The sequence below is a fragment of the Corvus hawaiiensis genome, chromosome Z (assembly GCF_020740725.1).
Source record: "Corvus hawaiiensis isolate bCorHaw1 chromosome Z, bCorHaw1.pri.cur, whole genome shotgun sequence".
In the NCBI taxonomy this organism is placed as follows: domain Eukaryota; kingdom Metazoa; phylum Chordata; class Aves; order Passeriformes; family Corvidae; genus Corvus; species Corvus hawaiiensis.
Window position 1 is genome coordinate 38,620,188 of NC_063255.1, and position 13,977 is coordinate 38,634,164.

A 13,977-nucleotide genomic window follows, 5' to 3' on the forward strand; every position below is an offset into this window, starting at 1 on the left:
GGACTCGATGATCCTTGCAGATCCCTTCCTCAGATGATTCCCCACTCAGAACATGATTCCATGTAAAAATCCAGGTATACAATATCCACAGCCTTTTCCTCATCCAGTAAGCATATCTCCTTGTCAGAGAAGGAGACCAGGTTAGTTAAGCAGGATAGCTTTACTGTAGGATAGCTTTACTGACAGATACATAGGGTGATAACCAGCAGAACAGTCACTTGTTTTCTCCATTTGTATTCTCAGAAATCTTTAGTTTCAAGTCTATTCTCATTCCTTCCATTTTCCTGAGTGAATTAATTTGGGATAGCCTCTATATATATAAATCTGCAAGTCAGAGGAGTAATGTCAAATCAGGCCTCCACTATAGGATCTTGTAGGTATGAACCAATGTGCTTACACTGATAAAGAAATTAGTTTATGTCTTTATGATAATGCTCATAGGATTATCTGCCTGTCAAAGATATTAGAAATCTCTCTGCAGTGGTAGATTTTGAATTATCTGCAGTATTACTCAGTATAAATTGCATCAATATAATAAAGCGACTGGCAAGGTTGTTCAGAAAAGCTGGTCATTGTGAGGGCTTTATTATTCATTAATTCAGTTTCAGGTTGAATGGGAGTTTGTCACAGAACTTTAGTCCTAGGCCATGGGGATGGATTTCTTCTCTTGCAACTAGAACCAAGGTGGTTTCCTTCTTACTTACTCAGTGGTGAGAGAAATCAAGAAAAATAGTCACTTCTGATATTACAGTATGCCTGACTGGTGTTCATTCTCCCAAATCAGCCACCTTGATTCTGGAAATGCAAAAACAAAAGACACCTTGTTATTTTTCCTTTTGAATGCAGCATTTCTGCTGCAGATTGATCCACTTTCCTGGCTTGTAGAATGTGGTATTAGTGGATTAGACACTGAGTGGTAATTGATTCACTGCCAGGAATAACTGATGATTATGTAGATCTACAGTTGTTAATTTTGCTGGAGTAGTGTAGGATCTCTGACTGATATCATCAATACAGGAGTGCATTTAGTACTGACAGTTTTTTTATCATGTACTTGAATACCTTGCAGGTATTGATCTTGAAATGATTCCTTAAAAGTCATCAGGATCAAATTACTGATCTCTCTGACCCCAGAAACCCATACTGTGGCTGTGTAATATGTCATGTTTTTTGATGTTCCAAAGTGCTTTTGGGGGGCATTCATAATGTAATAGTGGAATCTATCACTATGTTTGAATATTTGTATTGCTTGCTGTATATGTGAGAAAATCTGAAATCTTTTAGATTTCTCTGTAGTACTTTCTGAAAGAGATAATTTCAAAAATGAATGAAGAAACTTAAATGGAAGAGAATGTTGTTTTACACTCAGTCTTGGAGCTAGTTTTAACCAAATTCTACAGTATGATGTGAAATAATGCTTTAGATCTGAGAATGACTGGATTTTAAACTTTGTGAACTTCAAACCCAACTGTTTCATTGCCATTTAGTTAAAAATTAGCCATTCCTGGTTTGCACTGTCTTTTTGATAATCAAGTTAATGATATATAGGACAAAAGAGGATGGACAAATATAAAAAAATAATTACCTGATTTTTTTTTTTTTTCCCCCTCAGTCAGATTTTCTTATTAGAGAGTGTCTCTTGGAATGGTTTGTTTCTTTTATATTTTCATGTTCTAACTGGAAAAGCTTTTAAGAGCAAGAAAGCTTTTAAACTGAAAAAGACAAATGCTTTAACTTATCGTTAACAAATCTCTTATGTTTGTTGCATGTAGGGATGTCTCAGACTTTCCACTGCAATAGTGTCAGTAAAATGGAATACATAAGACATAGAGCTAAATTTTAAATGTTTTCCATCTTTAATACCTTTTTGACTTATATATACCTAATAGCTCCTTTCATCTTGACTACAGTATCTTCTTGCCTTTGTTTCCCTTGCCCCCTTCTGGCTGTTCAGAGGTTTTGTACATTTCAAGAGGAAAAAGTCTGCAAATTCCTTGCATGGATCTAGTAAATTGAAAATGAAACAACAAAAACCACCAAACAAGTAAATAAACAAACAAAACCATAAAACAGTACCAAACCAAAAAACAGTCCAGGAAACTGTTGTAGGACATATGCAGACTCTGGTGATGTATAGTAATTTTATCTTCTCTTTTCTTCTATCACTTGGTTAACACTGGCCATTACACAAGGGTAGGGGGAAAGTACTTTTGAAAGTATTCTTCACAAAAGGTGTTTGATTATTTTTATCTTTAGGAAAATTCTGGTTACAGAAAGGGTCATTAGTTAATCAATTCTGTAGTGTTACAGGTGAATATATGGGGTTTTAAGCTACTCCCTCATTTAGCTGTCATTAGCTGCCATGTCAACCTGTCAAATCCTTTTCAGAGATTTTTGTGTTTATTGTCACTGGTCAAGTTTTTTGTAAGTCTTTCACTAAGCAATCCAATAGATTTTGTACTTTTCAAGCCCCTTCCTTACCTCTAACAAAAGTGGGATCCCAGGTTTGTTGTTGTAACACCTCTTTTATTTTGTTTTCAGCTTGCAGTTTGGTCCCTTGTCTCATTCTACTTGGCAAACTGTCCTATTTTGTAGGAACTAATTGTCTGAACCCTCGATAATGTTCTGAAAAGAAAATTTAACTTTAGTAATAGTTGCAAAAGACAATAAAAATATTGTCTTGTACAGTTTAATAGATTTTAGCTTTCACTTTTGACATATTATGAGGCTTGTACATTTTGAAAATCTGCTCTTTTCTGCTTTTTCTTAAGAATGCAAAAATCGAATGTAAGTCACTGCTTTGAAACTCTGTTTTGCAACAGCATTTTCCCTCCTCTTTGGTTTTAGGGAATTCACTGAACAGCAATAGAACAGCAGTTTCTCCTGTTGAGGGCTATCTAGGAAAAAAGGTGTACAATGAAGGAAAAGGATATTTAGGCATTTAACATAACTCTTCAAGGTAGTAAAAGAATCCTGGAGTATGATAAATAAGGTATCCCAAATGCTTGTAACTTATTTTGATAACAGTGAATTTTCTTAGACCTCTGATGTACTTCTGCTGATTCTTCTCTCTCACATCAATCAAACATGGAACACATAGATTGAATATATCTAAATCCAGGATTTCTGAAGCAGTTGCTCAGGGATGTTCAACAAAAGCATGTATAAATACTTGAGTTTCTGAAAGGAGGAAATGACTTAATGAGATTTCTATTTTTTTTGGTCTCAAAACCTTTCATGAGGTTCCTCTTTTTATTAATAAGAATACATAGAATGAAGCAGTCTAAACCCATGAAAGTCACAGAGCATTCATCTGAACTTTCTTTTAATAATATATTTTTTAAATGAAGGTTTTTTTCAGTGTATACTAATCCTAACCCTCTGTTACAAAGAATTTTATATACTTAGTGACATACAAAGTATAATCTAGTTTATCCTTTAAGTGTCAATGATACATAAAGCCCTGAAATGAACCCTAGAAAGGGAACATAACTGTTGTTATATCAGCATGTAGCAATTGAGAACAGGAAGAAATGAAAGTTGTAAGAAATACAGAGCAGATTGTTTGATAATCAACATAGAACTACCTCTGCCAAATCGATTAGTCTGACTTAGAATCTATCATCAAAGAATTGCTTAGGTTATTGCATGATGTACTTAAAAGGTTTTAATGAGATGTAAAGCATTTTGTAATGAAACTGGTAGAAAAGTAAATGCCAAGATAAGGTTTTATCGTCATCTTCTCAAGATAATGAGGAAATTAAGCAAATTACATTATGAGGCCAGACCCTAAATCCCAGGACATCTTGAAAGAGTGACATGGAAAAGTAGATGCTAATTTCACGCTTTCTTTTCTTGATCATGGTACTGATCAAGACTACAGATGATTGAAATGGCTCCCACAGAACTGAAACATAGCAAAGGTCTGTATGATTTTGGTGTGAATGGTCTCCATTGCTATTGGACAACTGCTGAAATCGTGTGGTGTGTGTGAACCCACACTTGATTGTAGCAGCTGCAGCATTTTCCTGATGCTTGGTGGGAGCTGTCTGCTCTTCTGTGTCAATGGTGTGAAATGGCCACAGCCGATCAAAAGACCTTACCCCAGACAGAGTTCAAAAGCTGTCATATCTCCTTACACAGCTTGTTGTAGCCTGGTGCTTTATTGCCATTCTCTTGATTTCCCAGAGTTTGCTGTGCCATCTCCTTTCTTCTTCTAAGTGGGAAAGTAACGAAGCTGAAACTAGTACATTTGTATCAGCTCTGGGCTACACGTCAGCAGATTATTATTGTCACTTGGTTAAAAATGTAAGTATTTTGTGTAATTGAGATTTTGTTAATAATAAATCACCAGTTTATAAGCACATACATGGAGCTGTCATTGTGATAAAGAACATGAACTGAACTTTGTTTATCTTTTCTTACCTCAGTTACTTTTACAACCTTTTAAGGGAAAAAATGAATTGGGAGATCTCTGGACAAATGAGAAATTTTTTTATTAGATTACACTGTAATAGATGCTCATAAAAACAAAATTCCCATTGCTGTTGTGCTATAATAAAAAAATCCCCTATTCTATCATTATTTTTCCCCATGAAGTTAAAATTATATTATTGTTTTATGTATTAGAATGTAACTTCTGAATGTTTTCTTTACCGTATCCACTGCATTTAAAATGGGAAATGAACCCTGAATGTTAGGTAAAGTCACTTTTATATTTATATTTATATAAAAATAGTGGGAATAATATTTCATAATACATTGACTTGAATTAGATAAAGCATGAAAAAATTATTAGTAATGGTCTTCTGAAAGTTTTGCCTTAACTCCTGGGGAGGCAGAGCTAAAATGAACATAATTTTAGTTTTAAAATGTATAAAGTATATAATGTGCTACAATAATGTTTTGCAGTACAGTTTGTTCAGTGATTAGGAGAGCTTCAATTTGACATCAACAGTTAAAAAATCAAAAAAATCGAAATAGATGAACAGAGAAAGTTATTAACATTTACAGTACCTCAGTCACATAGAGAACCATGCAACTAATGTCTGCTTATTGGCAGTAAATGTAATGTATTTTATTTTATTTATCTTTATTTTATTTAACAGATGGTCGTTTCATTAGTAACAGAACTCAGAGAAAACCAGGTCAATGGACTTAACATTCAGGGGAGGTAGGTGTTATCTAAACATAATTTTGGTATGTTTTGGTTTGGGTCATTACAGTTCAGTGAGGATCATTTTACAGTCTTGGGCAACTTAGGCTTCAGTTGAAAAGTGTTGGATACATATGTAGATAATTTAAGGTGTGGACGAGCTTGTTAAGTTGGGCTTCACCTAAGAGTTTATACTTAACCTAGGAGTCACAGAATGGTTGGAAGGGACCTTCAAAGATCATTTGCTTAATGCTGCTGTTGTCACTATTTTTCACATGATCATGCCTTTTTGCTGTCTGATTTGTACCTTTCTACTGACCTTGAAACGCTGATCATAGCCTTTTGTTGGTACTGTAAAAATTAGGTCATTTGAATGTCAGTAGGCGCTTTTGATTGCATGTAAATTGAATGAATTGCAGCTAAAAAAACAACTGAAAAAATGAGGATAGATATTTTTAATATAAACTATGAATTAAAGTTGTGTCTTCTGTTTTAAGTTTATTCAATTTACTAAATTATTAATAGAGTAATAAATAAAAATAAGCAATACTTATTTAATAAGTAAATTATTAGTGATTAAATAATTACACTAACAGTGTCATGTAATAAACTAAATGAAATTGTTATTAAATAGTAAAATAACTAATAAGTAAATTAAAACATTTGAATATTAATAAAATTGGAATAATTAATAGTTTATTAATTGAATTAAAGAAAATGCCTGTGCACATTCTGTTGTCCTTAGAGTCAAAAGGGATGCTATGAAGAAAAGAGTTTTATGACCTATTTTATACCACATAGCTTGTAAAATTACAGGAAACAAGAAGCTGATTGAAGTATCTTTCTTGTATCATGCGCCAAAAACTTGGCTCTTCTCTCTGGTAAGAAAGGTTAAATGAGCTGAATTAGTTTAGAACAGACATTAGTATTAAAATCATGGACACAGTTAATGAGGGGTATCACAAAGTTTCATTCCATGTAGGAAATAAACACCCACATTTTAAAAAGTAGGATGAAACAGACTTAGCTTGGTTGAGATCGTTGGGAAGAGGAATACTGGATTTCTGCTGGGAGAAAGGGAGAACTTTGAGCTTAGGTGGATTTTTGAGTGTAGAAATTGTGATATGGCTGTTTATTCAAATTCCAGAGGCAAAAGTAGTCTGCTTTTACAGGTGTACATTTTCTCCTTTCTCCATTTAGTGATACTTTAAAAAACTCAGATGACAGTGTCTGTGCAAATTCATGGTACACAGTGGAGTGCATTGTGCACTATTCACCAAGAACATATTTTGAATATTATGTAGTAAACTTTGCTAATCCTGCATAAGGAATTAGAAACATAATTTTGCAAAGGGAACTGATTTAGAGTTTCAGGTCTGTGTATCCTGGAAAATACTGCTGCACAATAAGATCTTCCCAATAATTACCATTCCTACAAAAACACTTGTAGCAAAAGTGCATTTTGAAGTATTTCAGTATAAGAAGACTTAAACACGTATTTAATCAGATAACTACTCAGAAATGTGCATCTTTGAAAATACATCATGTTTTATTTCTCTCTCTGTTTATATGATAATGATTAGTACCTCATGTCCACACTGCTGAGCAGCATCTTAATTCCCCTCTCAGGTCTTCAGGGGTGATACTGGTAACTCCCCAAAGAAAATAGTTTCAGGTTCTTGCAGAGAATGCACTTCATTTAGTGAATCAGGAGAAACTTGCAGGAACTCAGGGAAGCCTTTTACAAACAATCTAGCACCTTTTAATTTGCTAGAATTCAGTATTTCATAGTTCTTGGTCTTTGTAAGTGTCTTCCTGTCAAAACTACAGTTTCATGTGCTAGGAACAATATATATTCTCTGGGAAAGTTGTGATTTCTTTTTGCAAATGTAGTCTCTGCCATTTTAATTTTTTTAATGTTCCAAAGGTTCCGTATTTTCTTTATGTTCCAGATTCCACTGTCTTTGATAATTTCCAACCACGTAGTTTTAGTGAGAAGATCCAATGAGTGGTTCGTATATTAAGATCCAAAGGTGCTGCATATTCCTTCAGCTGTAGGGCTGTAGATCTGTAAGCAAAAATTTTTCAGCTGAGCACTTGAAGACAGCAGGATTCATAAATTGTTTCTGTTGAGAGGAAAGAGGGGTCATAAATTGTTTCTGTTGAGAGGAAAGAGGGGTTAAAAAAGCAGCAGGAGGCCTGAAAAGCAGCTAGGTTGTCTCTTCTGGAGTTCCAGGAAACTTACATAAAAGCTATGAATCTGTAATCTTCCATCACTGGGAAAGACAAAGCACTGTCTAGTAGGAAGGACGGGGTGATGGAACCAACACAACTGGTTTCAATTCAGAATTGTGTTGATATCCCTTACATGGTTTGCTTTGAGCATTTAAATATCAAAATTTTATCTGACTTCTTAACATTCTGCACACAATAAGGAATGATATGTCAACAGTCATTCTAGTAAATAATTTTTCAGCAGTTAAGTATGCATCTCTTACATTTAATCTTCTGTGATTAATTAATGTCCTTTTTTTAGCTTAACAGTTTAGAAATTATGACTTTTCTGAAATATGAACTGTGTTTATTTTTTCCTTCAGCATTTCAGCCAGTCGTGTGAATGCTGTGTCCATTTTCTGTGTGCCTCTCATTACTTTGCCTGACCTAACTCCATTGCTGGAAACTCTCCTTCTTTACCATGGAGGTTCATCAAAAGAAATTCTCAGTTCAGAGTTTCTAGAGGCTGTGAATGAGGCCTTTTTAAAGTAAGTAGCAGGGTTTGTGTTACTGTTTTGCTTTTTCATAAAGATTATCAATTCAGTTCAATGTCTCTTGTCTAGGTTTGTATGCTGAATGCACTGTATACCTGCTTTCTAGTAAAATACTACCTTTGCATTTGAATAGCAGAGCTTGTGGGCCAAAGCAGAATTTTACACTGATGCACAAGTTGTGGCATAGCAGCTTTAAATATTGGCTGGGTTTTTGTCCCACCTATTCCCTAAAAAGGAGGTTAAAACCTTCAACAGATTTTCATAATTTTGTGGAAATTGTGATAATTTTTCATAGAAATGTCATTTACCTGTCATATAAGTATATTAGGATTCCTAACGTGAAATTTTGGGAGCCATTTTAATTTTTCTGTGTGTAAGATAGATCCTTATGTTTGATGTTTTCATAATTCTTTCCAGTTTTGTAGTTTTTGTTTTATTTTGGTTGTTTTGTTCTTTTATTGGGGTTTTTTTGGTTTTTGATTTTTGGTTTTGGGTTTTTTTGTGGTTTTTTGGTTTGGTTTGGTTTTTTATTTTATTTTGGTTTGGGATTTTTCGGTTTTTTTGTGAAATTTGTTCTCCTGGTTTTCAGCAGATTCGTTTTAATGAGTTTGAGAGAGGAGCAATTTGTGAAATACAACTTTGTTTGTTTGCTACCACTAAACCCACTGTTCTGATAAAATCAGTCTATGGATGAAAACCAGCTGAGTGAAGCTGAACATCAGTAAGGCTGGCTGTGCCAGGAAAGGGAAGATGTCAGGGAAAGCACAGCCTACTTTTGCTTGAGAATTGCTTTGTTCAACATGCAGCTGAGGCGCCATATTATAAACAAATTTTTTATACTAGAAAATGTCCCTTGTGAATACTTTGTCAATTATCCATTTTCCTCCTGTTTTTAATCAGTTTTAATTGCTTCCTCTGTACTCATAATTTCTGAGATGTTCTAATGAAGATTTTTGTGGTGATCCATTGAGGACTCCAGACAAAAAGTAATTAATGGAGAAGTACAGCAACTAATCCATACATGTTAGTAGAAGCTGAGGAAAAGGAATGAAAAAGGCATGTGGAGGTTTGTAGTAAAAGATGTGCCCAAAAAGACAGAGCTGTCTTTCACTCTTTCACTTGTCTGTCTTTTGTGGCTTCTGACTGTATGTGCTCCACAAGTTTGGAAGACTTTGAGAGAGCAAGTTCGCAGGTTCTGTACAGATGGTTTGTTCTCATATCAGTAAGGTGATAGGCAGTCCATCATGACAGACTTCTGACACTTCATATTGTGAGTATGGACATTCTTTGGATGGTCATAAGAGGTTCTTCTGACTGAAATAAATGTCTCTTTTCTTAACTTCTGAGCTGCTTGCTTATCACAGTGAGCAAAAATACCTGATTTCACATGGCTTTTGACTAAGGGACTCTTGCAGGGTGCTCAACAAAAGTGCGTGGTTTCCCTGAGGGCAGATACAGGCTCATGCATGCTTTGCATGATATATTCCTGGACTGAACTCATGTGGTCTTAATGTGAATGTGCTTGTATTTTAATTTATTCCCCACTCTGACAACTGAGTTTTATTCTCCTTAACTCTGTTGTGTTTCAAACACATCTTCTTTCTGAACATGGGTGAAGCCTGCCCCAGAAAATAGGGCACTTGCAGGCCTCCAAAGAACGCTGAATTGTCCCGGTGGGACCATCTGCAAGTTCAGCTGTAGGAATATAATCACTACAGTTAACTTCCTGTATTGTTTTTAAATCTTAGAGTTGCAACACCTCTATGTGAGCTTATTAGCTTTCTTTTCCTGCCATAATATCTGTAATATCTACCATGCTACCACAAAGAAAGCAATAAAGTTGGTAGTAGCATAATTAGCTAATCTCTTGTCATTCTTAATTTACTCTGATGTGCGTATGTGCTTTAATAGTAATACTCAATAAATTAACAGCATCCTGAAATTGAGCACTGCTTTACCATTTTGAAGTTCTGGATACTTTGACGTATTTCTTGTCTTCACATGTACACTTTAAGGTCATTCCATAGTATTGAGTAGAAAAAATACAAGCTTTGTAATGAAATTCAGAATTCTGAGAGCTGATATTTTAACGAATATATGGCAAAAGAAATACATTGAAAATAGATCCTAAAATGTCATTACTATTCCTTCTACTGGTATTTTTCTTTCTTATCAATTGCTTTACTTTGCATATACTCTCCAGGCTAATTTTAGGTTTTTTAATCTTAACTTGATTTAAGACCAATGCAAATATTTCTTATTATTTATGTATTGTTTTGGTTTTGACCTTTTAATTTGCAACTATCACAATAGCTACAAAAATATTCTATGATGTTTGTGCTACGATATCTCTTCTTGGGTGGTTAGTTTAGTGTATTTTGATTCATGCTGGTCCACACCGTGCCCTTTTTTTGTAGTGATACAACACTATACTTCAGCTGGGTAGTAGTCGAAGTCTTTAGGTGAAGAGATAACTTGTCTTCTTAACTATTTTTCTTTTAAATGGCTCTGGTCAGCTGGCAGGCTGAAGACTTACCTACCTCTAAGTAATTTCTTTTTCCTTTTTTTGTTCTTTTTTTCTCCTTTTTGTTATTGTTGGTTTTGGGTTTTTTCCTTATTCCTCTGCAAAGATAAGTAATGCTTTGCTTATACAGCAGAAATATTATGCAGGACCTTCCTGCTCATCTGTCAGTAGCTGTCTGCAGTGCTAGTACAGGTTGGAGAGAGCGCAAAGGTCCAGGGACAGGACTTTTCTTGAGAGATGAAGGGAGCTCCAGACTTAAGCCTTCTGCTTCCATTTGATGGGATCCATCATGACCAAATTTTTAGGTTTTAAACACGTGGTAAAGTTGCATTTGTAGATTATGGTGATTTCCTGTCATTCTTTGCTATTACGATTTGCTGTTGAACAGGCTACTGTAAACAAGATTTTCTCTCTCTTGCTTCAGGTTAATCTTCGTGCCTTCGTTTTCCCCAATATGGTTAAAAAAAGAAAAAAAATAAAAGTACATTTTTTTGTCTTCCTTCCAGTTACTCAGGTAAAACAGTATTTTTCTCTCTAAACCAGGAAGAAGATCTCCCTTCCTGAATCAGCTGTCTTCAGCCTTTGGCTTCGTCACTTACCAAGCCTTGAAAAAGCTACCTTACATCTTTTAGACCAGTTGTTTTCCATTCAGTTGAATTCACTGGAAGAAGTGGCTTGTGTCATGAAAGACTCGTTGCTGGTATGTGCAACATGTAGTACATTTGATACTGCTCTTTCCTGCTTCAGGAGTGAGAGTTTTCAAATATGTCAACGTGTAGACATACATCAGCATAAATGGCCATTATGGGACATCCGGCTTGTTAATGCAAGCCAAATCTTGAGTCTTAAAAAGATCACTAATTTTTAAAATTTTTACAATTAATTGGTAGAAGAGAAAAAAAGATTTCATGCAGTGATGAAGAATGGGTAAAAAAGTGAGGATCCCCCTGGTGAGAGTGCTGAGCACCTTCCTCTGTCTTAAAAAATTATAAACTCTGGCCAGGAAGGATTTGAATTTGTTTTTACTTCAGTCTCTGTGCCCCTGGAGTTCAGGAATCTAAACAATTGGAACCCCTTGTAGATTATTTTATTATGGACTGCTTTGTTACTTGGTTTTATTTGCAAACCTGGACAAAGTTCTTAATGCAAAACATTTGCTAAACTGTAATTAAAATTTGTTTTCAAATTCTGCGCTAGGTGGAGCACCAAAAATCTTCCTTAAGAGAAAACTGTATACTTTTTCCAAAATAATGAGCTAGTTGCAGCACTAAATGTAAATTTAATTGTTAATTACAGTGTGAAATTGCATGTGTGCAATGCACTCAAATTATATGTTTCATAAAATGGCAGAAGTAAAGAATGGCATAAAGTATCTTATTTTCAGCCTATGAAACGGCTTACAGAGTACGTATTCTAGTCGGGAAAAGAATGCTACCTTTAAGTATTCTTCCTTTTGAATCTGCAAGTCTCATATTTAGGGATCCAATATGATACTTGCAAATATAAATGCTTGGCATCAGCAGTTCTTCATATGTCACCTGGGGATTTAGATATATTGCAGCAAACAAGGCTATATACAGGGTCTGTGCCTAATTTTCCTATACAAGATAAACTGAGTTGTATATAGTGTCTGGTACTACACCACGTACCAGGTGAGGAAAAGAAAAATCTCTAAATCTAAGTTATAAATACCTAAAAAGAAGTCAAATATCTTTTTCAAGTGTTGTTTTTTGTTGTTTATTAAAAATGTTCACACTTACACTGTCTTCACATCCTGATCTCTGAAAAGTATGGAACATTATTGTGCTGGCACACTTAGGTTGTCTTTACTTGCCTCTGCTCCAAAGACTTTGTGCTTTCAAAATAAGATATTGACAGAGTGGCAAGACCAGTGCAGCAGCTTTGAAAGCTGGTTTAGAGATCCATCCTGTGGACAAAGACTGGAATGAATGAAGCCATAAAGAGGAGAGCATTTCGCAGATGGATATTGATGATTGATGGGCATTGATAAGAAGGAGGGTACATAAATGGGAGATGGCATAACAATTAAAAACAACAGGATGAGAAGCTTCAGAGAGGCAATATAGAGGGAAAATATTGTGATCCAGAAATCGTGTTCTAAATGTATAATGATGTTTTGTACAACATGTACATACAACATGTACTGTAAAGATATACTTGTGTGACATTAAATCAGTCAGCCCTGATTATACAAGAATATGTTAATTTAGCCTGCCTAAAGGATATATAAGTATTTATTTAGGAATACGGATGTGCATTTTTTGGCAGTTGGATTATGGTATTTTAGGATGTATGCTCTGTTTACCTTATGGATATGGTAATGGTGGAATCATGAGACAAAACTAGATTTCTACTTTCCTATTTGGAAGAAAATCTTTAGAGGACAAACAGGCAGAAATATGCTAGTGATTTGATTATAGTGCATTATAAGAAGGAAATTTCAATAAGCTCTTCCATAATTGCATTATCAGAGTAATTTATCTAAATCAAGTATCTTGATACAGTAATCATACTGTACATAAACCTCTAGAGATCTAAGGTACCCAGATAGTTGTAAACCACTGTACTTCTATTATGAAAGAAACTTGGTATGTACTACTCGTATATTTTAATTCCAAGAGTAATTGTTGTGTGATGGTCCACTAACTTATGTTTATATGGCGTGCTATTATGTTTGTGTTTGTGGCTAAACTGGAATTAATATTGGAAGTCCTGTAGTTACTCAGAAGTAATAAAAACAAGGGAAGTGACCATCACAGCTGGTCTCTTAGCTTCTTTGGAATTGGGTGGGTGAGTGGATGTCTTCCTTCCAGAAGTAACTTTAAGGTTTGTATGTGTGCATTAACAACTAAACTTGCAGTAAATACATATACTAGTATTTTATACTTGACCAGAAATGGATAGATATGTATATACATAGATTTTTAAAGCCTGTGTATGTAAAAAGAGATGTGATTGAATCAGTGTCATTTATAGTTTGTGTTTGGTTCTGAGATAGGTTTCCAAAGTAGTTTTATTTCTTTCATAGGTGTGTTACAAGAAAAGTGCAATAGGTTGAGAGGGCTTACAATTTGTCAGCTTCTTCTTTATAAACCATCTGTTCTTGCTGCACTTTGTTTTCCACCTTGTCAGCTTAGAATCACAGAATCATTACAGTTGGAAGAGACCTCCAAGACCATTGAGTCCAACCTTTGACTGAACACCATGTCAGCTAAATCACATCTCAAAGTGCTATATCCAGTTGTTTTTTGAACACTTCCAGGAATGGTGACTCCAACACCTCCCTGGGCAGCCTGTTCTAATGCTTAACCACCCTTTCACTGACAAAATTCTTCCTGATGTACACACAGATTGAGACTCTGTCCTCTTCTCCTGTCACTGGTTGCCTGGGAGAAGAGATGACCCCCACCTGGCTGCACCGTCCTTTCTGGCAGTTGTACAGAGCAGTAAGGTGTCCCCTGAGCCTCCTTTTCTCCAGCCTGAACAACCCCAGCTCCCTCAGCTGCTCC

At 35.1% G+C, this 13,977-nt stretch overlaps 2 protein-coding genes across 11 annotated transcripts in view; one reads left to right on the forward strand and one right to left on the reverse strand.

Moving 5' to 3' along the window:
* FANCC (FA complementation group C) overlaps positions 1-13,977 on the forward strand; it is a 79,607-nt gene that overhangs the window by 45,607 nt on the left and 20,023 nt on the right. For 6 of the 7 annotated variants that reach the window (XM_048292293.1, XM_048292298.1, XM_048292294.1 and 3 more), the window contains exons 5-8: positions 4,189-4,308; positions 5,109-5,173; positions 7,753-7,917; positions 10,991-11,147. In XM_048292293.1, the coding sequence (XP_048148250.1) occupies positions 4,189-4,308; positions 5,109-5,173; positions 7,753-7,917; positions 10,991-11,147 (507 nt within the window). The remainder of the gene's footprint in view (positions 1-4,188; positions 4,309-5,108; positions 5,174-7,752; positions 7,918-10,990; positions 11,148-13,977) is intronic. The other variant, XM_048292296.1, reaches the window with a different exon arrangement.
* Positions 7,016-13,977, reverse strand: part of LOC125320202 (aminopeptidase O (putative)) — a 228,594-nt gene continuing 221,632 nt past the window's right edge. For 2 of the 4 annotated variants that reach the window (XR_007201046.1, XR_007201045.1), the window contains one exon: positions 7,016-7,281. The gene's annotated coding sequence lies outside the window, so the exon portion shown is untranslated. The remainder of the gene's footprint in view (positions 7,282-13,977) is intronic. The other 2 variants (XR_007201048.1, XM_048292283.1) reach the window with 1 other exon arrangement.